Here is a 26481-nt window from a genome sequence, read left to right as displayed (position 1 = left end):
GAAACAATAACAATCAAAAATGTTTGATTGGAAATATATATATAGCAAATAAAAAGAAACAGAAGAGAATTTGACATTTCAGGTCATATCCTTAGTCAAATATAAGTAAAATGATTAAGAGGAGAAAGAAAAGAAAAAGGAATGAGAACAATATCAAATTTGCAATGTGTTTACATTGTGGGCTTTGTGTAAAAAGGCAAGATGGATAGTGAGATAGTAGGGCCAGAAATGGAGAAACAACCATGGAAGTTTCAAGCTAATGATAGAGAAGGAAATAAAGATGAAAGTGAAGGTGATGCGTGGATACAGAAGATAAGGCAACAGAAGACCATCAAAGGACAAGCAAGGTTAACTTTCGCTTTAGCAGGGGAAATAGCCTTAAAGTACTTGTTATAGCTATTGTCTGGACATACTATCATAGGATTCAGGTTTTCATGACATCATTTCCAATTTTGAGTAGGGTAGAAAGATCCTGGTTGCTGCATAGTATTTATGAGTACATAACAGCAAGCTTCCTTGTGAAGAACACAGTTCATTGCAAGGGATGACAGTTCATGACTGTTGTCTAACATTCACAAACTCTACAAAGCAACTCCATATCCAAACATGGATTAAACTCAGTAACATACTGGTACAATATTTATAGATAATAAAAAATCACCTATTAACAACTTCAACAACAATCTTAATGAGTCAGTGCAGTGTGGAAGAGGTTCTATGTGGTCATTCAACCTGTTAAAAATAGCAGCCAAATATTGCTCAAATATCACACTACTGTGTTAATAAAAAAAAAAAGACATGACTGTGTGGTTAGAAGGCACAGGTGTGATTGTGTGGTTAGAAACTCGCTTCCCAACCACAGGGTTCTGGGTTCAGTCCCACTGTGTGGCACCTTGGGCAAGTGTCTCCTACTATAGCCTTGGGCTGACCAAAGACTTGTGAGCAGACTTGGTAAACAGAAACTGAAAGAAGCCTGTCATTCATGTGTGTGTTTGTTTCACCACCACCACTTAACAACTGGTATTGGTGTGTTTACATCCCTATAACTTAGCAGTTTAGCAAAAAAAAAAAAACAATATAATAAGTCCCAGGCTTAAAAAAAAATAGAAGCACTGGAATTAATTAATTAAACTAAAATTCTTCAAGGTAGTGCTCCAGCATGGCCACAATCTAATCACTGAAATAAGTTAAATAATAAAAAAAATAATACAGCTTACACATTACCTTTCGAATCAATAAGGCTATCAAGGACTTCTATGGCACCATGGAGATTACCATTATCCTTCATGATACGTGCACGCCGGATGGTTAACTGTGGAGCAATGACTGTTGAGGGACTCAGTACCAATATGTGATCAATAATATTCAACAACACCTTAGAACCACCATACCAGTACATGAATCGATCGACCACAAATGCAAGGGCTGAAGCATAGTGGAACTCTCCGCATTCAATTGCATAATTCAAAGCAGTCTGGTTAATTGGTTTGAATGAAAAAACAAAAAATAAAATAAATAGGAAAATGACATTTAATTGTAGACAAAACAAAAAGGCCCAATTCTTGTCCCCCAATACTGCACAATCCAATAGCGTAAAATAGCTGAAAGCCCCAGGTAAGAAATAAATATTTATGACTTCAACCCTCGTTTAAAGATATCGTTACAGTATGATATTTGCTTTTGTGAGATATGCACGTGTGTGCAAGCATGTGAATACAGGTATACATTAATTTAAATGTTCAACCAATCAAGCTAGTTAAGTAACAAATTAATTAATTTGTGACTATGTAGGCGCAGGAGTGGCTGTGTGGTAAGTAGCTTGTTTACCAACAACATGGTTACGGGTTCAGTCCCACTGCGTGGCATCTTGGGCAAGTGTCTTCTACTAGAGCCTCGGGCCGACCAAAGCCTTGTGAGCGGATTTGGTAGACGGAAACTGAAAGAAGCCCGTCGTGTATATGTATATATATATATATATATATGCGTGTGTGTGTTTGTGTGTCTGTGTTTGTCCCCCTAGCATTGCTTGACAACCGATGCTGGTGTGTTTATGTCCACGTCACTTAGCGGTTCGGCAAAAGAGACCGATAGAATAAGTACTGGGCTTACAAAAGAATAAGTCCCGGGGTCGAGTTGCTCGATTAAAGGCGGTGCTCCAGCATGGCTGCAGTCAAATGACTGAAACAAGTAAAAGAGTAAAAGAGAGTATTCCACAAACTTATTTATCCTTAACATAATCCTGAGAAGAGGTAAAGTCTGATGTTTTAGATAGGTCTCCATTAGTTTCCTCAGAATGTTCTACTTAATATACAGGGTGTACCAGAATTAACTATTTATTTCAGTGAAATTGGACTATTTTTTAAAAAATCTCACTTTTATTTATGTTTATCATAAAAAAACAAAACACGATTTTTCCGTGGCTGTTGCCAGTACCTCCTGACTGGCACTTGTGCCGGTGGCACATAAAAGCACCCACTACACTCTCGGAGTGGTTGGCGTTAGGAAGGGCATCCAGCTGTAGAAGCTCTGCCAAATCAAGATTGGAGCCTGGTTCGCCAGTCCTCAGTCAAATCGTCCAACCCATGCTAGCATGGAAAGCGGACTTTAAACGATGATGATGATGGTGATGATGTTTAATACATGTCAAAAGTGCATAAATTTCTTATTTTGTTTATAATTTTATAATTTTTATTTATTTTTTTTTATAATTTTATTTTCATTCTAGTTGGATCCTGTTTATCAGTCCACGACAGCTTTTTTTTCAATTTGGCTGCAATTATTTTCTCTACCTTCATCCAAGGATGGAGTTATTGTTTAGCTGAACTTAAAGAACGCATTCAGTTAGCAATGGAGGAGACAACCCCTGAAATGCTTCAAGATGTGTTTCACAACACTAAGGATAGATTTGAAATCCACAGGGATACAGTGTCACTTTGATGGCATGCACTGCTCTCTCACATAATAATAATAATAATAATAATAATCATCATCATCATCATTTAGCGTCCGCTTTCCATGCTAGCATGGGTTGGACAATAATAATAACAACAACAACAACAACAACAACAACAACACAACAACAACAACAACAACAACAACAACAACAACAACAACAACAACGATAATAATAATGATGATGATGATTTCAAATTTTGGCACAAGGCCAGCAAGTTCAGGGCAGGGGATAAATCATTTACATTGACCCCAGTGTGCTTATTTTATCGACACCCCAAAATGCTGCCAAGCATTTTACCACGCGTGCTAATGATTCTGCTACTTTATTGTCTTAATAAATGGTAAATAATGAAGAATAACTTATAGAAACCACTGACAGACTCACCAACAAAAGGTCTGCTTGGCACAGTTTGGGGATGAAAGGGTTCTTTTCAAACATCATGTCTGGTACAATGGTTGGTGGCATAAAGGGCCAAAGTTGTTGTAAGGCATTTTCAAAATATTTTTTGAGATTCTCTGAGAGAAGATCTAATGACACCTGCATTATATTCAGATCACGGTTTCTGTCCTCAGTGACTGCAGATTTCAGCTTGTCAGGTAGATCATCTGAAGAGGAAATGAAGTGATAAGGGTAAGAAAGAATAATGGTGGCTGTGATAAAGTGGTGTTGGTGATGGTAAGGAAAATATTCATAGTAGTAGTAGTAGCAATAGTAGTATTAGTAGTAGTAGTATAGTAGTAGTAGTAGTAGTAGTAGTAGTAGTAGTAGTAGTAGTTGTAGTAGTCGTAGTAGCAGCAGCAGTGGCGGTGGTAATAGTAGTAGTAGTAGCAGCAGTGGTAGTAGTAGTAGTAGTAGCAGCAGCAGTAGTAGTGGTGGTGGTAGTGGTAGTAGTAGTAGTAGTAGTAGTAGCAGCAGCAGCAGCAGCAGTAGTGGTGGTAGTAGTAGTAGTAGTAGTAGTAGTTGTAGCGGCAGCAGCAGTAGTAGTAGTAGTAGTAGTAGTAGTTGTAGCGGCAGTAGTAGTAGTAGTAGTAGTAGTAGTAGTAGTAGGCACAGGCTTCTTGTTATTGTTGTTGTTGTTGTGGTGGTGGTGGTGGTGGTGGTGATTATAGCCACATCAGCAGCAGAGACAGCAGTGATGCTGCTGTTAACAACATGACAATTATGACATTGATGATGATGATGACAAGGATAAAAAACAACAAGGATGGTGATGATAAGGAAGAGGAGGAGATGTGGCAGTGGGCAGTGGTGGTGGAGGTGGTGGCAGTGGTGAAGGCGGTGGTAGAGGTGGTGGAGGTAGTAGGGTGGTTGTGATGGTGTTCATGGATGGTTGGGGGTGTCGGTGGTAATGATGATTGCCTGTGGTACTTGTAATGAAGGAAAGGATGATGACAAATTTGGTAGTTGCAATAGTGATTATAGCAAAGATGACAATGATGATGTTGGAGGTGGAAGTGATAAAGATGATGATGAGGATGAAACATACATATATAGAGGATGAAACATACATATATAGGCGCAGGAGTGGCTGTGTGGTAAGTAGCTTGCTAACCAACCACATGGTTCCGGGTTCAGTCCCACTGCGTGGCATCTTGGGCAAGTGTCTTCTGCCATAGCCCCAGGCCGACCAATGGCTTGTGAGTGGATTTGGTAGACGGAAACTGAAAGAAGCTGTCGTATATATGTATATATATGTATGTGTGTATGTGTGTGTGTGTTTGTGTGTCTGTGTTTGTCCCCCTAGCATTGCTTGACAACCGATGCTGGTATGTTTACGTCCCTGTCACTTAGCGGTTCAGCAAAAGAGACCGATGGAATAAGTACTGGGCTTACAAAGAATAAATCCCAGGGTCGATTTGCTTGACTAAAGGCGGTGCTCTAGCATGGCCGCAGTCAAATGACTGAAACATGTAAAAGAGTAAAGAGTAAAGAGTATGCATGCATGTACACACACACAATAAATTTTCCATTTTAGTTTTACCTGGTTGTAGAGAATTCACTTTCGTAGCAACTTGAGGGAACTGCTCCGACATCACTTTGTTTAGCCGTAGAATCATGGTGCCAGGCTAATTTCCCACAAACTCATCCACAGGATTCAAAACTAGAGTAGTTCATAAAAGAACAAAAATTATTATGGAATCAAAATAATACTTATATTATTTCTTCTTCAGACACAAGGCAAGAAATTTTGGCAGCTTTTAGAAGTGGGCAATGGAAAAAGTTGATTATATGAATTCCAATACTTAACCCTTTTGTTACTGTATTTATTTTGAGACGCTCTGTGTTTCTTTCAATTACTTTAAATATAATAAAGAATTTAGTAAAATAACTTAGTTATCATTCAGCTAGTGTTCGGAACATAGTTTGTAACTAATGTTTGGTGGAAAATTTTAATTCAAAACGTTTGAAAACAAGACATTTGTACTCAGATCCAGAGCCGGTTTCAGTCGGGTTGGTAATGAAAGGGTTCTTTACTGATGTCTGAAGGATAAAAGACAACCTTGATGGAGCTGAGAGCTGTAACTAAATATTACAAGGTAGTCACCATCATTCATCATCATCATTCAATATTCATTTTCCATGATGGTATGGGTCAGATGCAGGGCCAGATTAAGACCCATAGATGCCCTAAGCACTTAAAAGGTTTTAGTGCTCTCAAAGATATGTAAAAATGGTTCAAAATGTAAACACTAATCTTTATATATAAAAGTAAGGTTGTGTGTCTGTCTCCTGCGATTTAGATTCCTAACTACTCCCACATTTTGCGGTGCAGTTTAACCAAAACTGGGTATCTTATAGTCGTGATTCATATCGAGCCCTTCTGGGTATTAGCACACGTCTACGATGAGTCTACGATTTAAAAAAAATTTACCATCATTTTTTTCCATTTTAATGCATTTTTTCGCTATTATATAAGGGAAGTAACTCTCTAAAAATGTCTACGATGAGTCAACGATTTAAAAAAAATTTACCATCATTTTTTTTCCATTTTTAATGCATTTTTTGCTATTTTTTGGCTATAACTCTCTAAAAATGCTTATATAGTTATTTCCCTTACAAACCCGAGCAATGCCGGGCGATACTGCTAGTAAACCATAAAATGAATTTTTTTTATTTTTCAAAATGAAACAAAATTCACAGTAGATAAGTACTAGGCTTTAAAAAAATACATCCTGGGATCAATTTGTTTGACTAAAACACCTCAAGGCAGTGCCCCAACATAGCTACAGTCATGACTGAAACAAGTAAAAGAATAAAAGAATATATTAGGTTATCAAGAACACAATATTTGTAGTAAGGTATATGGTAAACTTTGACAGCTGCTCATTTTGTGCCATTATTTTGACAATCTTTATTTTTTGTAAGAAAGCTGACACATCTATTTCTTTATTCTAACTCATTTTGCACTTTATAAAGTATTTATAAATCATTTTTTGCTATTTTTGTTTAGAGATGGATAAGTCAGAAATTTGTACAGTTTTGAAATATGAGTTCTTTCTTAGAAATACAGTATCACAGACAGCTCAGAATATTAATAGAGTATTTCATTCTACAGCAGACAGTATCAAACTGGTTTGCAAAATTTCGTTCTGGTAACTTTTGCCTCATAAATGAGCAATGTGGTCAACCAGAAATAAAGGTGGATAATGACGAACTGAAAGCCACCATCAAGTCAGATTCATCTCAAAGTGCCCATGAATTATCGTTGTTGTTTGGTGTTAGCAAGCAAATAATATTGACTCACCTAGTTCAAATCCGTAAAGTGAAAAAGTTGGATAAGTGGGTTCCACATGAACTCAATGAAAATCAGAAACAGCAACGTTTAGAAGCCTGCATTATGTTACTTTCTCGTCACAAAATGAATCATTTTTGAATCAAGTTGTAATGTGATGAGAAATGGACCCAATACAACAACCGTAGATGTTCAGCACAATGGTTGGACAAAGATGAGCCACCAAAACAGAGTCCAAAAAGCAAAATTCATCAAAAGAAGCTGATGGTGTGTGTTTGGTTGTCTGATGCAGGTATGATCCATTATGATTTCATTAAACCTGGCTCATCAATCACGGCTGAAGTATACTGCAGCCAACTGGACCAAATGATGCAGGAACTTATAAAAAACCAGCTTAGATTAGTCAACATATCCATTCCTACTTTATTGCAAGATAACACCAGACCACACATCGCAAAAATGACATTGGTGAAACTACAGGAGTTGGAGTGTGAAGTTCTCCATCATCCACTATACTCACCTGATTTTGCCCCCACTGACTACCACTTCTTCCAGAATTTGGATAACTTTTTGAAAGGAAACAAATTTAATTCCAACGATACTGTAAAACAGGCCTTCCAAGATTTTATTGACTCTAGATTGCCAGGCTTTTACAGTTCTGGGCTGGACAAGCTACCACTGAAATGGCCAAAGTGTATTGACAATATGGGTGCATAATTTGATGAATAAAACTATTCCTTGTATTTACAAAACATTAGCAAACTTTTTCTTCTTTTCTACAAATTTCATACTTGACAACCTAATACATCATGTGAATACACTGATTAAACCTCTGCTGCATAATTTATCTATACCAACCTCTAGCAAAATATAAATGTTTCGACACAATTTCACATCAAGAGTTTTGCAAAAACAAATACATGAATACAAATATATTTTCATTTTTGTTATTATAATAAAGTACCAACCAATCATGGCCGTTTGCCAGCCTTCCCTGGCCCCTGTGCCGGTGGCATGTAAAAAGCACCCACTACACTCACAGAGTGGTTGGTGTTAGGAAGGGTATCCAGCTGTAGAAACACAGCCAGATCAGACTGGAGCCTGGTGCAGCCTCCTGGCTTCCCAGACCCCGGTCGAACCATCCAACCCATGCTAGCATGGAAAACAGACGTTAAACGATGATGATGATGATGATGAATATTTTATTACAATTCGGTGTAATCATTTAAGTTAAGATATAACTGATAATTTCTGGTACTTCGATTAATATCCAATTAAATGACTACAGGAAATTATTGGTAGTTTTTGTCAACAAGAAACAATTAAAAAGTCCTACCAGTTAGTGTTGTTGGCAATAGATTAACATTGGGAAAATCCTAAATGTCATATCAGTTTCCACATCAGAAAAATCTGAGATCTTATGACCCAATAATTTGTGAAATTTAATCAGTGCTAGACAGCAGCAACTTCAATTGTTAGGGATTATACATTCTTTCAGGTTTCATTTTTCAATGGAAGGTGGGTGTAAAGAAGAACCTCGCCTGAACTGACACAGCTCATCTCTTTTTATGGTGGCATGACACACAAATTTTATCAACTGTTGTGGTTTAGCTCTATGTCTAACTATGCTGATTCTGCTTTGTTTATCCATTTCAAAATGTTAAGAGGCAATTTGAAAGAGATTTAGTTAAAAAATGAAGTAAAAAAAGAGTATAGAGCCTTATATGGAAGTTCAACCTACGAGAAATAGCAGCTAAATCTCTCCCTAATCACAACCTAACATTTTGAAAAAGACTTAAAGCCAGAATAGTAACATCTTTTGTCATACAATCTGCTCAGTCAAGGTTGATGCAGAGTTAAACAATAATGACAATAATTAATAAAATTGGCATCATACCACATGAAGAGAAGATTTTTTTAATTTCAAACTGGATCCTTCCTACCCTCTACCCCACCACCAATACCTAAAGTGAAATTAAAAATTGTAAGCAGGTTTAAATCCTGACAATTGAAATCCCTACTGTATAGACTCATCAAATATCATCAGTTATTAGACCATGACATAATTTTCCTACTGTTTACTGTAGCATAAATAAAGCTGTCTTTTGATCGAAAACCTGCGCCAATTTTTTTTTTTTTTTCATCCCCCAAAAGAAAAGCTCTACCTTGTAATTTGTCCCATCTGTGTGCAGCCCTGTGTGGCCAATAAAGAAACTTATAAATAAAGCTGTCTGGTGCTTTGTTTTTGTTGGGTGTTTTATTTACTTGCTCAATACATCATCATCATCATCATCATCGTTTAACGTCCGTTCTCCATGCTAGCATGGGTTGGACGGTTCGACCGGGGATCTGGGAAGCCAGAAGACTGCACCAGGCTCCGGTCTTATCTGGCAATGTTTCTACAGCTGGATGCCCTTCCTAACGCCAACCACTCCGTGAGTGTAGTGGGTGCTTTTTACGTGCCACCTGCACGGAAGCCAGTCGAGGCGGCACTGGCTTCGGCCACGATTCGGATGATGCTTTTTACGTGCCACCGACACGGAAGCCAGTCGAGGCAGTGCTGGCATCGGCCACGATTCGGATAGTGCTTTTTACATATCTCCAGTCCAGGGGTCCTGGCATCTGCCAGGTGCCAGTCATAGGATTGGTTAGAAAAAATAATTTTATAGATATAATAAGAAAAAAAAAGAAGGGCAAGACAAAATAATTGTTTTTTAACCTTTAGAATTCAGATTATTCAGTCAAATGTAATGTTTATTTATTCATGTTGCTTTGAATTAATTATGCATTGTCTTATAGCTTCAAGATTTCAGTGAAATGATTGTTTATCTTTAGAATGAGATTGTAGGGTTGCCATGAGAGGCCAGATCTCACCAGTTTGAGGATGAAACATGTAGAACATTTAGGTCTGGATATGGCTGGTTTAAATGCTAAGGTGTTAAAACAAGATGTTCCAATTTTTATATTTAAAAAAACAATCACATCATTGAAATCTTGAAGCTATGTATGTATGTATGTAGGTGGGTAGGTAGGTGGGTGGTTTTTTTTAGGTGGGTAGGTAGGTATGTATGTATGTATGTATGTATGTATGTATGTATGTATGTATGTACGTACGTACGTACGTACGTAGGTAGGTAGGTAGGTAGGTATGTATGTAGGTATGTATGTATGTATGTATGTATGCATGTATGGATGCATGTATGCATGTATGCATGCATGCATGCATGTCCGTCCATCCAACTTAATGTGGATGTTTTGTGTACATCTATGCACCATGCATCTAAATGAAAGGTCCTCACAAGGTAAGTATGCAGTATTTGGCATCAATGTTAGGTTTAATATAAAGATTGCTTTTTGGTAGTAATACTGCTTCTGTTGTTAATAATTATACATATGTGTATGTATACATGACATGTGTGTGTATATATATATATATATATATATATATATCATCACGTGACCGACCAGACCATCAGATGTAGTTACACATCGCTGGTCACAATGCGTTCGCATTGTTTTAGCCTTTGAATGATGCCACCCTGCTGGCTAAGCGAGCAGGCCGACAGAAGAAAGAGTGGGAGAAAGAGTGGTGAAAGAGTACAGCAGGGATCACCACCCCCTGCCGGAGCCTCGTGGAGCTTTTAGGTGTTTTCGTTCAATAAACACTCACAACACCCGGTCTGGGAATCGAAACCGCGATCCTGCGACAGCGAGTCCACTGCCCTAACCACTAGGCCATTGTGCCTCCACACACACACACACACACACACACACACACACATATATATATATAAAATTTTAAATCACCAGACACAGTTATACCTTGATCTTTGATACTAGAAACAATGGAATGAGTAGAATCCAGTTTGTATCATTTGTGAATATTCTTTTCTACTCTAGGCACAAGGCCTGAAATTTTGGGGGAGGGAGATAGTCGATTAGATCAACCCCAGTACACAACTGGTACCTAATTTATTGATCCCGGAAATGATGAAAGGCAAAGTCGACCTCAGCGGAATTTGAACTCAGAATGTAAAGACAGACGAAATACCGCTAAGCATTTCACCTGGCATGCTAACATTTCTGCCAGCTTGCCACCTTATTATTTGTGAATATTACCATGCCCTAATTATAAAACATTGCATTTGGACATACCAATTTTTACATGAAGTGAATTGACCCATTGAACTAAATTTTTATTCATCATTTATAGTATTTTGGAGTCTAGAAATAATTAGGCATTGTTATCACATAACTTTAGCATTGTTAATTTGAAAACAAAAATCTTTCGTTGATATGAATAAGAAAGAGAACCGGGCCCAAAAATCTGCCTTAACCCTTTAGCATTTAAACCGGCCATATCCGGCCAAAAGTATTCTGCCTGTTTTATGTTCAAACTGGCCATATCTGGTCTCTCACACCAACCCTACAATATCGTGTTAAAAATTAACAGCTACCTCATCAAAATCTCAAAGCTACAAGATAATGCATGATTAGTTCAAAACAAAAAAAAAAAAGCATTAATTTTGGTAGAATAATGCGAACACTAAAGGGTTAAAGGACACCACTCTCAACTGAAAGATTTGGAATACTGTTTTCTATAGGAATAAATGGTACTTTACTGAGTTGATTACTTGCATCAGGCCAGTCCAGATCAAGCAGACCTATGATCAAAAGCACTTCAGCTATGACCATCCCATCTTATTTTCAAGCAGGGTGTATTTGGAAGCACATTATCATGTCTCCTTTCATTTTTAAGATGGTTGTGTGTGATTTGAGTGAGACTTAACTACTGATGGAAGCACTCCGTCGGTTACGACGATGAGGGTTCCGGTTGATCCGAATCAACGGAACAGCCTGCTCGTGAAATTAATGTGTAAGTGGCTGAGCACTCCACAGACACGTGCACCCTTAACGTAGTTCTCGGGGATATTCAGCGTGACACAGAGAGTGACAAGGCCGGCCCCTTGAAATACAGGTACAACAGAAACAGGAAGAAAGAGTGAGAGAAAGTTGTGGTGAAAGAGTACAGCAGGGATCACCACCATCCCCTGCCGGAGCCTCGTGGAGCTTTAGGTGTTTTCGCTCAATAAACACTCAGAACGCCCGGTCTGGGAATCGAAACCGCGATCCTATGACCGCGAGTCCGCTGCCCTAACCACTGGGCCATTACGCCTCCACACTTAACTACTATTTCTACAATGGCACATGGTGGTTGTTGTATTGGATGTGCTGCTACACCCAATGCCACCAAATTTCAGGGGTATAACAAAAGTTTTCCATTAAGATTTGTGATTAAATTAATGAGTAGGGTTAATATTTATAATGAATTTGCCATTTTCAATGGGTGTGCAGCACACATCTAGCACATCTGGAATATATGTCCTTGTATTTCTAACACATGAAGGCGCTCAGTGGTTAGAGTGTCGAGCTTACAATTGTGAGGTTGTGAGCTCGAATCCCGGACCAGGCTGTGTGTTGTGTTCTTGAGCAAGACACTTTATTTCATGTTGCTCTAGTTCACTCAGCTGTAGAAATGAGTTACGACATCACAGGTGCCAAGCTGTATCAGCCTTTGCCTTTCTCTTGGATAACATCAGTGGTATGGAGAGGGGAGGCCGGTATGCATGGGCGACTGCTGGTCTTCCATAAACAACCTTGCTTGGACTTGTGCCTGGGAGGGTAACTTTCTAGGTGCAATCCCATGGTCTGTGTTGTAACCGAAGGGGGTCTCAGATTTCTAACATGTAAAATGACTGCAAAGAGGCTCACTTGTAGGCTCATATAATAGGGGTATATCCAATTCAAGGTTCATTCAGAGATATGTCAGCTCTGAATTCTTATGTTTGTTTTTATTTTCAAGAAATTAAAAATAAAAAAAAAGTGCAAGGGTTTACCTTAAAACATGAAAAGAAACATAACTAAGCACTACAAGGCATTCTGTTGGGTGCTACACTGGTTCTGCTATATAAATGACTGCAGAAAAAATTTTTAAATGGTATATAGGTGATATGACAAGTTGGAGGTGATATGACAGTTGAGTAGATTCATCAGGAAATTATATACTCTTTTACAGTAGATACCATATCTAATCAATTTTGTATAATTACAAACTGTTAGGATGACCTCTTGTTCTTAACTCTTATCGCTCCCTTCTAATATACTTCTTATCAAGAAGTTGGATTAAGGGAAACAAATCACAACAAAATATCCAAAAAAAATATAAATAAATAAAAAGGGATAAAAAAAAAAGAATATAACTTTCATAGATAAGAGTAACATTTCAGGGTAGACCTGCCACTGAATAAAATGTCATAAAAAAATAAAGAAGGAAACATATTGGAAAATTCAATAATAAAATAAAACACACGACAAATATAACAAACAATCTACTTTCTCTCTCTCTCTCTCTTTCTCTTCCTTCTCTCTCTCTCTCTTTAATTTTCTCTGTCATTTGAACTCTGTGTAAGTTGGACTTATTAATATAAATATCTATATATTTGTACTTAGATATTCATCGTCTGAAAGTCTCCACCTTTTGCTTTCTCTCGTTTTGCATTTATACATATATACATATTTTAAATTTATCATATCTAATATATATGAAGCATCTAATTTATTTATCCACATAATTGCCTCTCTCTCTTTCTCTCTTTATATATATATATATATAAAAGAGAAAGTCTTTTACGTTTTGAGCCTACGCTCTTCTACAGAAAAAAACAAGGAGAGAAACAAGGAGAGAAAAAATGTGTGTAGTGGCTAACAATCTATATATATATATATATATATATATAGATTGTTAGCCACTACACACATTTTTTTCTCTCATTGTTTTTTTCTGTGTCTCTTTCTGTAGAAGAGCGTAGGCTCAAAACGTAAAAAACTTTTTCTATTCCTGAGCGTTATACTAATACATCTGTTTGTTTTGTACACCACCTGTCTTCGTCTTTTGTTTTTTCGTAAACTCTCCCTATATATATATATATAGTCAAAATGAGGGTGAAAAAATTGGATATTAATTTAATAACATCAATTTAAACACCAGTGGCCTAGCGTATAAAAGACTGAGATTCAGGTAAATATTATTAATACACAACTATGAGAGAGAATCCACTATGTTGACGCTCTTACGCTAGATATAGATCCGCATACATATATATATCTTAGCTGCTTTCTCATATATGTGCAAAGTCACTGCTAGAAAGAATCACTGAAATGCGTCGTTGTTGATGTAATGTGAGGCTCTTGTATGACTCCTTGAGCCCAGCCAAAGATTTGCACATATTATATATATATATTTCCACATTTGCAAGTATATATATACACATATATATATATATATATATATATATATATTTATACGAGAAAGAAGCAACAAGAATGGATTAGTTTTTAGTACAATTGTTTCATACAAAGACAGGCTTTATTAAAAGTTGCAAACATTGTATGAAAGCCTGTCTTTGTATGAAACAATTGTACTAAAAACTAATCCATTCTTGTTGCTTCTTTCTCGTTTATAATCACCCCACATTACTGTATGGTTAACACCATATAGTTTTCTGGTGCATCTAAGTTAAGTACCGCATTCAAGTAAATTCATTAGAATTGACTTGAATCTTAATTGCTTTTATTGTATGTATATACATATATATATATATATATATAAAGTTAATCCAAACAAGATAGCACAAAAAAAACACAACGCGAGGACGTGGAACAAATATAGTATTATTGGACGCTCAGGAAAGAAGGAAAGAACGAGGGTTTAACGTTTCGAGCGGAGCTCTTCGTCGAAAACATAGGAGAAGGAAAGATCCAGAGAAGGGAAGACAGAGGAAAAAAAATCGCCAACGGTACACAATATATATCGATCTCTATCTGCCTCTTGCAAAATACTAATAATGTTTCCAATTTAAGTACAAAGTCAACAAGGAATGGAAAAGAGTTAGTCCATTACATCAGCATGGTACTAGACTGATACCTTAACCCTTTAGCATTCAGATTATTCTATCAAACATAATGCTTATTGATACACATTGATTTGAATTAATCATGCATTATCTCATATCTTCAAGATGTTGATGGTGTAATTACTTAATGTAGAATAACATTGTAGGGTAAGTGTGAGAGCCTGGATCTGGTCAGTTTGAGTATAAAACAGATTAAATATTTTGGCCGGATATGGCCGGTTTAAATACTAAAGGGTTAAACTTCTCTCCAAGAGAAAGGAAAGGCAAAGTTAACCTCTGAAAGATCAGAAAACAGAACAGCCATTTAAATTTTGAATTACAATTTTTATATGCATTTCAAATAAAATCAATGTGGGATATCTATCCACAATATATTACCTACTTATTTTGATAAGGTTATTTCTGCAGAAATTACCTACTTATGTATGTACCTGCTCAAAGGGGTTGCATGACTCTACTGCAATGTATCATCAGATGGAAAGATGAGCATACATCAGCAGAAGATTGTGCATGGATATGTTCGTAAAAAGTTCTGGGATGATAATAACATTGATCATCAAAGCAGTCTATCATGGACCAACAACCGGATTACTAACTCCCACTTTGAAGGGTATTGCATTTGCAATCCAGGAACAAGAAATGTCAACTAAATACCCGATGCACAAAAGGAATAGAGACACAGGTAAAGCAACAAAATGTGATAACTGATGCAGACTTTGTAGAGTTAACACCGAAGTTATCACCCACATCTTAAGCAGCTGTCCAAAAATATCATCACAGTATTATCTACCAATGAGACATGATGTTATAGCTCGGATACTGCATAATGAGATCTATCAGGATAACTCCAAGGGCAAAGAAATAAGAACGCACAGTATGGTAGAAGCCATAGCCATACATAATAAAAAGGAGTACTGGTTGAATGTCCTATGGAAACCTCAATAAAATGTAAGCACAACAGACCTGATATAATGATTTGGGATAGAGAAGAGAAACTGTGTACTGTTGTGGAAATTAGCTGCCCAGTGGATGTTAACATAAAGCTGAAGATCAGTGAAAAAGAAAATACCTACACTGAACTATTGAGAAATCTACAGTAACTCTATCCAGATTACATGTTCAGGTTTATATTTGTAATTATTGGGGCACTGGTATATGTAATACACTGCCTAAATACCAATCTTGAGAAATTAGCTTCCCAAAACCAGAAAGGAGAAAGCTGATTCAGAGACTACAGATCAAAGCCATCACTGGAACTGTAAAAATCTGTAAAACTTTCCAGAAGTTTATCATTTAAGTATATATGAGCATGTCTGGATGTGCAACCATATGCATGAGAATACATACATAATACAAAATATACAATTCTGCACATATACATACATACAAAAATACCCTGTTGATGTTGTTGAAATTCCAATGAAGGAGCCTTGGATCTAGGTGAGAAACCAGCTCTTTCTCTATTGGAAAGAAATCTTGAAAAAAAACTGAATAATGGCACACACACACACACAAACATACACATATAGGTGCAGACACGGCTGTGTGATAAGAAACTTGTTACGCAGCTAAATGGTGTCAGCTTCAGTCCCACTGTGTGGCACCTTGGGCAAGTGTCTTTTACTATACCCTCAGACCCACCAAAGCCTTGTGAGTGGATTTGGTAGACAGAAACTGAAAGAAGCCTGTCATACATGTGTGTGTGTGTGTGTGTGTGTGTGTGTTGTGTGTGTGTGTGTGTGTGTGTGTGTGTGTGTGTAAATTTAAATTTAAATAAATATCACTAACATTATTAATAATAATGTTAATAATAGAGTTAATAATAGCAATTTTAAACATTTATAGGTAAAACATAAATAAAATACAAAAGGGTATTGAAATACCACTTGTTATGAACAGAACTATTTTTATAGTGAGTAAATTGTGGTTTAGAGTGATAGCTCTGTTTATAGTAAGTGGTATTTCAAAACCCTTCTGTATTTTATTTTATACATATATGTATATATATGTGTGTGTATATGTCTCTGAGCCTGTGTTTGTCCTCCCATCACCACTTGACAACTGGTATTGGTGTGTTTATGTTCCCTTAGCTTAGCGGTTGGGCAAAAGAAACTGACAGAATAAGTACTGGGCTTTAAAAAAAATAAGTCTTGGGATCGATTTGTTTCACTAAAACCTTTCAAGGTGGTGCTCCAGTATGGCCGCAATCAAATTACTGAAACATGTACTGCGGGGTGGTTGGTGTGAGGAAGGGCATCCAGCCGTAAAAACCATGCCAAAAACAGACACCAAAGTATGGTGCAGGCTCCTGCCTGGCCAGATCCTGTTAAACCTTCCAACTCATACTAGTATGGAAGGAGGACATTAAACGATGATGATGATGATGATGATGATATATATCAAGGGTTGGCCAAAAGTCACCCGACAGTAAATCAAAACTCCATAAATGCTATCTGTAATTCAGTATTGGCTCAAATGGAAAAATGTGTCGCTCAAGAAGGACTTCAGTTTGAACTATTTTCATGATGTTTCTCATATTTAGATCAGAAATATTAAATTTCTAAATATCTCATAAAGATATGTACGGTGGTGGAGCGATATATTTATGAAGTCTAGACAGATATCTTCAGCTAGAAGGCTTCTGCTACTCTAGACTGATGATGGGCAAGACCCAGAAACATGCATGTCTCTAGATGCAGGCCTAGCTGTTGGGGTGTTTGTCTCCCCTTCGTAAATATATAAGGACAGAGGAAATGTGTCAAGGCCGACAGGAAGCGTTGATGCTTCCTAAGGCTAAACAGCGGTGGTGTAATTCCCTTACAGGACTGTCACGTTAAGTTGACAGTATCCAACCACTCATATTTAGATGCTTTTATTAAATTCATTCAATTGTTAAGCATAGATAAATCTTGGAATTAAATAGTTTTGATTTACTGTCAGGGGACTTTTGGCCAACCTCATTTATATACATAAAGATCTGATATTTCAATATTTCAGTATGATTGTGCAAATGTCTCCATAATGATTACCACAAAATGTACAAGTATTCACTTGTAAAACAGCTGTAAAGATTATATAATTTATGATGATATAATAAAAAGACAAACTAAATCTCCTGCTTTATTCTTCTCTCGCATATACACTGTAAATTATTCAGATGTATAAAATATCAAAAGAAAATAAGAGGTAAAAAATCAAGTTTAATACCTACTTGGAATTTGGATATTCATAAATTTACACAGACCTCTAGGCTTTGGTTAACTGTTATACTATCTCATTCAAAATAGCAACTTTTCAATACACATACTCACACACACACACACACACACATGTATAAATTTGCTTCCCAGCCACATGGTTCATGTAGTCATTGTGAAAGTTGAGAAAGTTTGAAACATAGGTGACGTGACAAGTACTTCTTTTTTCAAGAAATTTTTCATCAACTTTGACCCAATTGTAACTGGGATAGCTAATAAAATATCTGGATATATTTTGGTGTTTAACCATCAATATTCTTTTCTCTGATGGATTCTACATCCAATTTTTCCCACACTAATATCTAATGTCTAAATTGGCACAAAATGAGTAATGATTAATTTTAATAATTACTTCTCTTTAACTGCATGGTGCATAAATATATCAGGAAGCGAGCCACTCCAGGAGTTCATGAAAAAGCTATAGAGAATATTGTGTTGAGTTTTTAGATTTAGTCGAGTTTCGTTTGTGCTATTTTTGCATGATCTCCTTTCATTTGACTAAGATATCTTTAATTTTTGTTGCATTTCTGATCTTTCTGATGTCTAAAGACGGATGCTTATATGTATGAGTTTTTTTTCAAATTTAATTCTGGAGAATTGAAGAGGCAAATTTACCTTATCTTGTCTTACTTATTTTACCCTGTCTTTTATATGCTCAAAGAGAACAGTAATAATTTTCTGAAATAGTGTTCTGAATATGTTATAGTTTTTACTGCATTTAGAGAAGGACTTTGCTTAGCTGATATAGTTTTGGCAATGCAGTGAGCATTTGTAAAAAATACATTTTCTTCAAAGTCAAAAATGCAGTAAATATTACTCATTGTGCCCAACTGGAAAAGCAGATTTTCAGAGTAGCTGTTTGAATTTCCCTGATTTTGTTGGGATTTTTCCCATTTTTAAAATTTTTTTACATGTATCGCAAAACAATAAATAAAAGCCATTTTAAAAGAAGAATTTTTTAAATGCATGTCTTTTAAATGTTAGCATCTATACCACCACCACCTCTCCCCCCTAAGACACACACACATACACACACACACACACATGCCTCTGGAACAGCAACAACCACTAAAATGGGTTTTTTTTCTTTTTCGTAATTTTCTTTCACTTTATCAGAATCCACATTCTGAAACATTTGTAACTTTCATTAAAAGAAAAAAATCTTAACCTTTCTTCCCTCCTTCATTATACTTTTCACAAGAAAGGAAAAGTCAAAACCACAAGTGGATGTGTGGAAAGCAAAATTTGAATTTTGAAAAGTGTTTCTATAAAGCGACATTTTCAGTCATTTATTTAAACTTTCATCAAATTCAATTACATGAAATAGATGTATTTTGAGATTTAAGTTGGGTAATTTTCCGTGATTTTAATTCTCGTGTATAAGGGCCCACCGAAACTTAAGTGCCTAAGCACCCCAGGGTTTGAATCTGGTCCCGCTCTCGACCTTGGAAAAATTTTTTTACAACAAATTCCTGTATAATCAGAATCTGCACCATCTGAAGCATTTGTAAAAAAAAAGTTGCGTCAAAACAAATCCATTTTTTTTCTGGAGGTTATGAGGAAACAAAGTCGAGGGTCGAGGCACAATTGTATACGTATGCCTTACCTTATTGAAATTCCCTACCAGACCTAAATGAGAAAAAGTAACAAATTCGAGGCATAACTACAGATTCTTGCCCCACCCCGATCTTGGATGATCATAGCTTTCAGAAACATAGATATTTTTTAATGAAATTTTCTACGAAAATGTGTTATATCGTGTAGATTCCGAATATACAAAACCCTTGAGGAAAAGTGTTTTAGGAGGGGTGGGGTGGGGAATTCACCGGCGTCCAATTCAATTCGTCTAAACTTTCAAGAAAATAGATAATTTTTAATGAAATTTTCTACAAATATACCTCGGACTATGTAGATTCCAAGAACATAGGAATTTTGTGGGAAAGCAATTGAGGGTTACTTTTGAAGACCGTTCCCCACTCGGGTGTGTTTTGGAACAAGTCGTCCATATTTGTTTCATTTTCTCAGTTTTGTGCGTTTGTGGTACCGTAGATTTCTACTGAAGCAGCATGCAATGAAGCTGTCACCAGAAAACTCGTCACCGGATAACTCGTTATGCTAAAAATACCAGCTAAAGATCTAAACATTTCTAACAGAAAGACATTGAATAGAATAATTCCCCGTTTGAACTTTTTTAATTACATATATATGTAATATAGGAGTGGTTGTGTGGTAAGTAGCTTGCTAACCAGCCACATGGTTCCGGGTTCAGTCCCACTGCGTGGCATCTTGGGCAAGTGTCTTCTGCTATAGCCCCGGGCCGACCAATGCCTTGTGAGTGGATTTGGTAGACGGAAACTGAAAGAAGCCTGTCATATATATGTATGTATATATATATATATATATATATATATATATTATATATATATATTATATATATATATATATACATACATGTATGTGTGTGTGTGTGTTTGTGTGTCTGTGTTTGTCCCTCTAGCATTGCTTGACAACCGATGCTGGTGTGTTTACGTCCCCACCACTTAGCGGTTCGGCAAAAGAGACCGATAGAATAAGTACTGGGCTTACAAAGAATAAGTCCCGGGGTCGATTTGCTCGACTAAAGGCGGTGCTCCAGCATGGCCGCAGTCAAATGACTGAAACAAGTAAAAGAGTAAAGAGTATGTGTGTGAGGACCAGAAAACGGAGAAAACTGAGAAAATGAAACAAATATAGAAAACTTGTTCCGAAACACACCCGAGTGGGGAACGGTCCTGAAAAGTAACCCTCAATTGCTTTCCCCCAAAATTCCTATGTTCTCGGAATCTACATAGTCCGAGGTATATTTGTAGAAAATTTCATTAAAAAATATCTATTTTCTTGAAAGTTAAGACGAATTGAAGTGGACGCCGGTGAATTTTCCGAAATTCCCCACCCCACCCCCTTCTAAAACACTTTCCCCAAAAAGTTTTGAGGCAAAGGCCTTTGAGGCAAACATCGCCGACATAACATATTCGTAGAAAATTTCATTAAAAAATATTCAATTTTCTGAAAGTTATGATCATCCTAATTCGGGGTAGGGCAAGAATCTGTAGTTATGCCAAATTTGATTCTAACGTGACTTGAACTCAAAACGTTGTCCACTGCAGTACTGTTTCTCACCAGGAACTCATCAGGTATATATATATATCGAAAGAATGCCAGTACTTTATTGTACCCCCTTTATCTGTTATTTTTTTTCCATGTGTTGTATGAGTCGGGATCCACATTTTGTCGAAATACTTAGCATCGTTCAAACATGAATTAAAACTGAAAAATATATAAACACATTGCGAGCTGTGAGGAGAAAGGTCCTTAATAGATAAGAGTTATAAAACTACTGTTGGTTTTTAAACTCGGCGCCAAGTGAAGAGTTGGACAATCGACTGGATCGCTTTCTTAATATGACTAGAACTTTATTTTATCGCACTCGGGGTGATAGAAAACAAAGTTGACTTCTGCGAGATTTGAATTTAGAACTGTAGTCACGACAGATTGTCATAAAGTTAGGCAAAAAGCCGATTAGCAAAAAAAAAGAAAAGAAACAACAGTAATATGTCACTGGTAACAACTGTAATATGTATTTTATTGCTCTCGGAAGGACGAAAAAAAAGTAACAAAGCGCAAAATAAACTTTAAAACAACTGCCAACAAACATCCGAGAGAAAACGTAGTAAACTAAAATGATAAGCGGAAAATAAAATATAGTGAAAAAAAAAAATCGTTTAGCACGAATTAAACATACCTACGGTGATTGATTCACTGATGTGTAGATAGCCAGAAGTAAGGAACAAGTAAGAGAGTGTGATATAAAGACAGATCTGTGCTAACATATATATACTGACAATGAAGTGGTTGGTTTTTCTGAGAAACAAAAACAAATTAAAACTAATTAGATCGGAAAATAAAAAGCACTTGTTAACAAGGGAGATAATTTATAAACATACTTTCATAATTGTCAACAACTTGCTCATCTTTATTTATCTATCTATCTATCTATCTATCTATCTATCTACACGATCCGTATTGATCGTTTTTTTCCTCTTCCCTTTTTTTCCTCTTTTTCTTCTTTTTTCTTTTCTTTTGTTTCTTTTCCTTTTTTTTCTTTTTTCTTTTTTCCCTTTTACGATCCCTTTTGATCGAAAACCCACGCCACTTTTTTTTTCATCCCCCAAAAGAAAAGCTCTACTTTGTAATTTGTCCCATCTGTGTGCAGCCCTGTGTGGCCAATAAAGAAACTTATCTATCTATCTATCTATCTATCTATCTATCTATCTATCTATCTATCTATCTATCTATCTATCTATCTATCTATCTGTCTGTCTGTCTGTTTAGCTAGCTAGCTATACGCACACACACACACGCACACACACAGTGGAAGCCGCTTATTGTGATCATTTTGGGGACGGTCCTTCAGGTAAAAATAACTGACTGATAACATTATTCTTTTATTTCTTTCAGCCATGCGCCTGCGGCCATGCTGAAGCACCACCGGGAAGTGGAGGATATAACCAAACCCTAAGCTTGATTGGGATCCACCCACTAATTTCGATAACAATAACCGTAGGATAATAATGCGCTTCTAATAAACAATTTCTTCTGTCTCTCTTTACATACATACACACATATACATATACGTACACACACATATATTCACACATATATAAATATATGTGTGAATTTCAAATTCCCTGAATTAGTGGATATTGAATATATTTATTATTAAATGGCTGCAGTGAGGAAAGGGAGTGAGATATTGGAACTGTTTCAAATCCAAATGTAACGAGACGCTAGAAATAGCAGCCAAATTTCCCTCCAACTATGTCCTACTGTCGTAAAAAAAAAGGATGGACAAGGGTACACTATATAATGTAATTCTAGATACTCCATTACAGAAATGATAATTGTGTCTGAAATACCTTAAATTTCATAGGTCTACTTGGATTTTTTCTGAGACTAAACTATGACAACATGTGTGTCTACCAAGTCCACTTACCAATCATGAGTCCTTGGAAACTGTGCAGAAGCCTGTCTGATGGATTACTTCTAATGCAAAGGTCTGGCCATGTCGCACACATCCTCATGCTGATGTTGCTCAGGTTTACAATAAAGGTATAGAAGCTCATGGTATAATCAGCCACTTGAAGAATAGCATTGTTTCTAATGGCCAGATGACTGAGGAGATGGCGGCGTGGATTTCCACCCCGACATCTGAAACTCAGAGTCCTGTCATGGCTGCAGAATGATTGTCACATATTACAGATATATATATATATATATATATATGTAAATAAGAAAATGGAGGAACAGATTCCTTTCAATCATCAACTTACAGATAATACAAATTCATATAATTTATTAACTAATTAAATAGGAACATCCAAATCCAACAGAATAAAACAATATACATCAATATTATATGAATTGGTATTATCTGTAAGTTGATGATTGAAAGGAATCTATTCCTCCATTTTCTTTTGTATTATGATTTTGAGGTAAAACATTTTACCTTCGCCCATCTAATACAATAAATGAACTAATTGCATTGCAATTGTAAGCATTTATGTATTAGCCTTTTGGGTACTTCACTATTGATTTTAAGTGTTAACTGCTTCATACAAAAGTGCGATGGCTCTCAAGAGGAAAAGTGCCCTCTCAATTTATCTCTTTGCAAACTGAAATAATATGTTTTATCGAAGCTGAAAATTCTGGATTTGAATTTCTTAATGATGATAATTGGTGGCTGGAAGAGGCATTACTCAACAATGCTTTTGAGAAGTTGAACGTTTTAAATTTGAGCCTGCAAGGAGCGAACAAAATTATTATTACAATTACAGGCAAATTAAAGTCTTTCACCAAGTTAGGACTGTGGATAAGGAAAGTTAAAAACTCACAGCTTGATTGCTTCTCAGGCATAGAGGCTTTTCCAAACAAATTTAAAATGTTGTCAGAATTGCAGAAAACAGTAGAAAACCTCTGCATCATTTTCTAAGTATTTTTCATCACTTGATTATGAAATGTACTAGTGGGTCATCAATCCTTTCACAAGATACAACAGTACACACCTGACATTAACATTAACAGAAGAAGAAAATCTAATAGTCTTGAAAAACGATCCTGTGCACAAAGCATCATTTTCTGTGCTAGAATTTATTTCTTTACTGCCCGCAAGGGGCTAAACATAGAGGGGACAAACAAGGACAGACAAAGGGATTAAGTCGATTACATTGACCCCAGTGCGAAGATGGTACTTTATTTATCGACCCCGAAAGGATGAAAGGCAAAGTCGACCTCGGCTGAATTTGAACTCAGAACGTAACGGCAGACGAAATACGGTTATGCATTTCGCCCGGCGTGCTAACGTTTCTGCCAGCTCGCCGCCCTGGGGTCAGAATTTTGGATTTCACTTTGGAGCTAATATCCTCGATAAGCTATTACAGTCATTAAATCTCTGTTGCTCTTTAGATCATCCTATCTTTGCAAAATTGGTATCACTATGCATATGGTAATGAAGTCAAAAAAACAGAAACGATTACAGATGGTAGATGAGGAGTTACATATTTGTTTATCTAATTTAGAGCCATGTTTTGACAAAATTCTTTCTCAAAATCAATTGCACTCCTCTCACTAAAAACATTATTGTATTATATTACCTATATATATATATATATATAAGTTCAGCAAAATTTAGATTCAAATGAATATGGTACTTAAGACAGATGCACCAGAATTTTGTACGGTGTTATCCATATAAATCCATGAGGTGATTATAATCAAAGTAAGCAACAAGAATATCTTCGGTAATTTGGTACAATCGTTTTATGGTACATCATTTTATTAAACATTGTAAGTATTACATCAGTTTTGCTCAACATTCTAAAACTGATGTAATACTTAAAATGTTTAATATAATGATGTAGTGTGAAACGATCATACCAAATTACCGAAGATATTCTTGTTGCTTACTTTGACTATATATATATATATATATATTATATGTTCCTAAAACAATGTTATTTTATTGTTACTATAATAAGAATTTATTCATTTCTATTCATACTAATAGAGTGTATTCAATTTTGTTGGAATTTTTATTTGGTGTACCTCAAAATAAATTCTCCTTGCCCAGTGAGTCATAAGGTAAAAAAGTTTGGCAGACACTGCCTTAGAACATAGAACATAAATACAAACACTGTACTCAGAACATAAGTACAAACACTGTAAAGTACTTTTGTCTGACACTGCAATGATTTTGCCAGTTTCATGCCAATATATCCATCCTTCAATAATTATAGTCATACTCTTTACTCTTTTACTTGTTTCAGTCATTTGACTGCGGCCATGCTGGAGCACCGCCTTTAGTCAAGCAATCGACCCCGGGACTTATTCTTTGTAAGCCCAGTACTTATTCTATCAGTCTCTTTTGCCGAACCGCTAAGTGACGGGGACGTAAACAAACCAGCATCGGTTGTCAAGCAATGCTAGGGGGACAAACACAGACACACACACACATACATATATATATAATATTAATATATATATATATATATATTATATATATATATATATATATACATATATATATATACATATATATATATATATATATAATATTATATATAATATATATATATATATATATATAATATATATATTTAGTGAGGGAAGAATGGAGCTGAACGACGATTTTATAAAATTCCTTTTTATTATTTTCTACATATGTTTCAAAGGCTGCAAAGTCTCTAATTCGGATTGAATCAGGAGACCATTTTGCAGCTTTCTCTTCAGAAAAATCCAGGAACTTAAATCTCCAACAAAATGCACAGCAAGCTTTTCGACAAACGCTCTCTAGGAGCCCATGGTATGAATGGCACAAAACTGTCTCTCAAAATGCGTTGACATCGGGCTGGGTGAAAGTCAACGAAAATGTCTGTTGAGATAATTCGAGGTCAAAATCCGGTTAACATAGGGGAGGGGAAGAATTACAGAAAACCAAAGAGTGTGAATATATTCTGTATGACTAGTGTTAATATTCAAATTGTTTTAAGAATGAGGGCTATCATGTTTGGGTGTGAGAAATTGCCTACATGTATGTGTGTGTACGCCTATGTATGTGTGGCAGTATGTTTAGGAAGCTGCTAGGGGGAAATATATAGCAGCTATTAATGGTCAAGCAGCTGAAGAAAAGCCTGTGTCTGTGTGTTCGTCTGTGTGTCCTAAGAAAAGGAAAAAAATTTTGTAAAAAATTTTGAATTAAATTTGTAAGGGGAAATTACTCCCCTTTTACCGTATGAACTGCTACTTATTTAGAAATACTATCAGGGATGTATACTCCCATTGTTGACAAGCCATCTCTCTATAAACTGGTCACAGACGAACACACAGACACAGGCTTTTCTTCAGCTGCTTGACCATTAATAGCTGCTATATATTTCCCCCTAGCAGCTTCCTAAACATACATATATATATACATATATACGACAGGCTTCTTTCAGTTTCCGTCTACCAAATCCACTCACAAGGCAT

General features: G+C 36.2%; 1 protein-coding gene across 5 annotated transcripts in view; it reads right to left on the bottom strand.

The window, feature by feature from the left end:
• The window catches only part of LOC115212268 (alpha-protein kinase 1-like), a 33686-nt gene extending 11842 nt beyond the window's left edge, over positions 1–21844 (bottom strand). For 2 of the 5 annotated variants that reach the window (XM_029781107.2, XM_036503067.1), the window contains exons 1-4: positions 21701–21844; positions 4938–5057; positions 3341–3561; positions 1225–1474 (exon numbers count right to left, since the gene is read on the bottom strand). In XM_029781107.2, coding sequence (XP_029636967.1) covers positions 1225–1474; positions 3341–3561; positions 4938–5013 — 547 coding nt within the window. In that variant the 5' untranslated portion in view covers positions 5014–5057; positions 21701–21844. Of the gene's footprint in view, positions 1–1224; positions 1475–3340; positions 3562–4937; positions 5058–12586; positions 12607–17873; positions 17994–21700 lie in introns of those variants that run through there. The other 3 variants (XM_036503065.1, XM_036503064.1, XM_036503066.1) reach the window with 3 other exon arrangements.
• Positions 21845–26481: the final 4637 nt, after the last annotated feature.

Source organism: Octopus sinensis, linkage group LG5 (assembly GCF_006345805.1).
Source record: "Octopus sinensis linkage group LG5, ASM634580v1, whole genome shotgun sequence".
Classification (NCBI taxonomy): Eukaryota; Metazoa; Mollusca; class Cephalopoda; order Octopoda; family Octopodidae; genus Octopus; species Octopus sinensis.
This window is presented reverse-complemented; position numbering and strand designations above follow the sequence as displayed.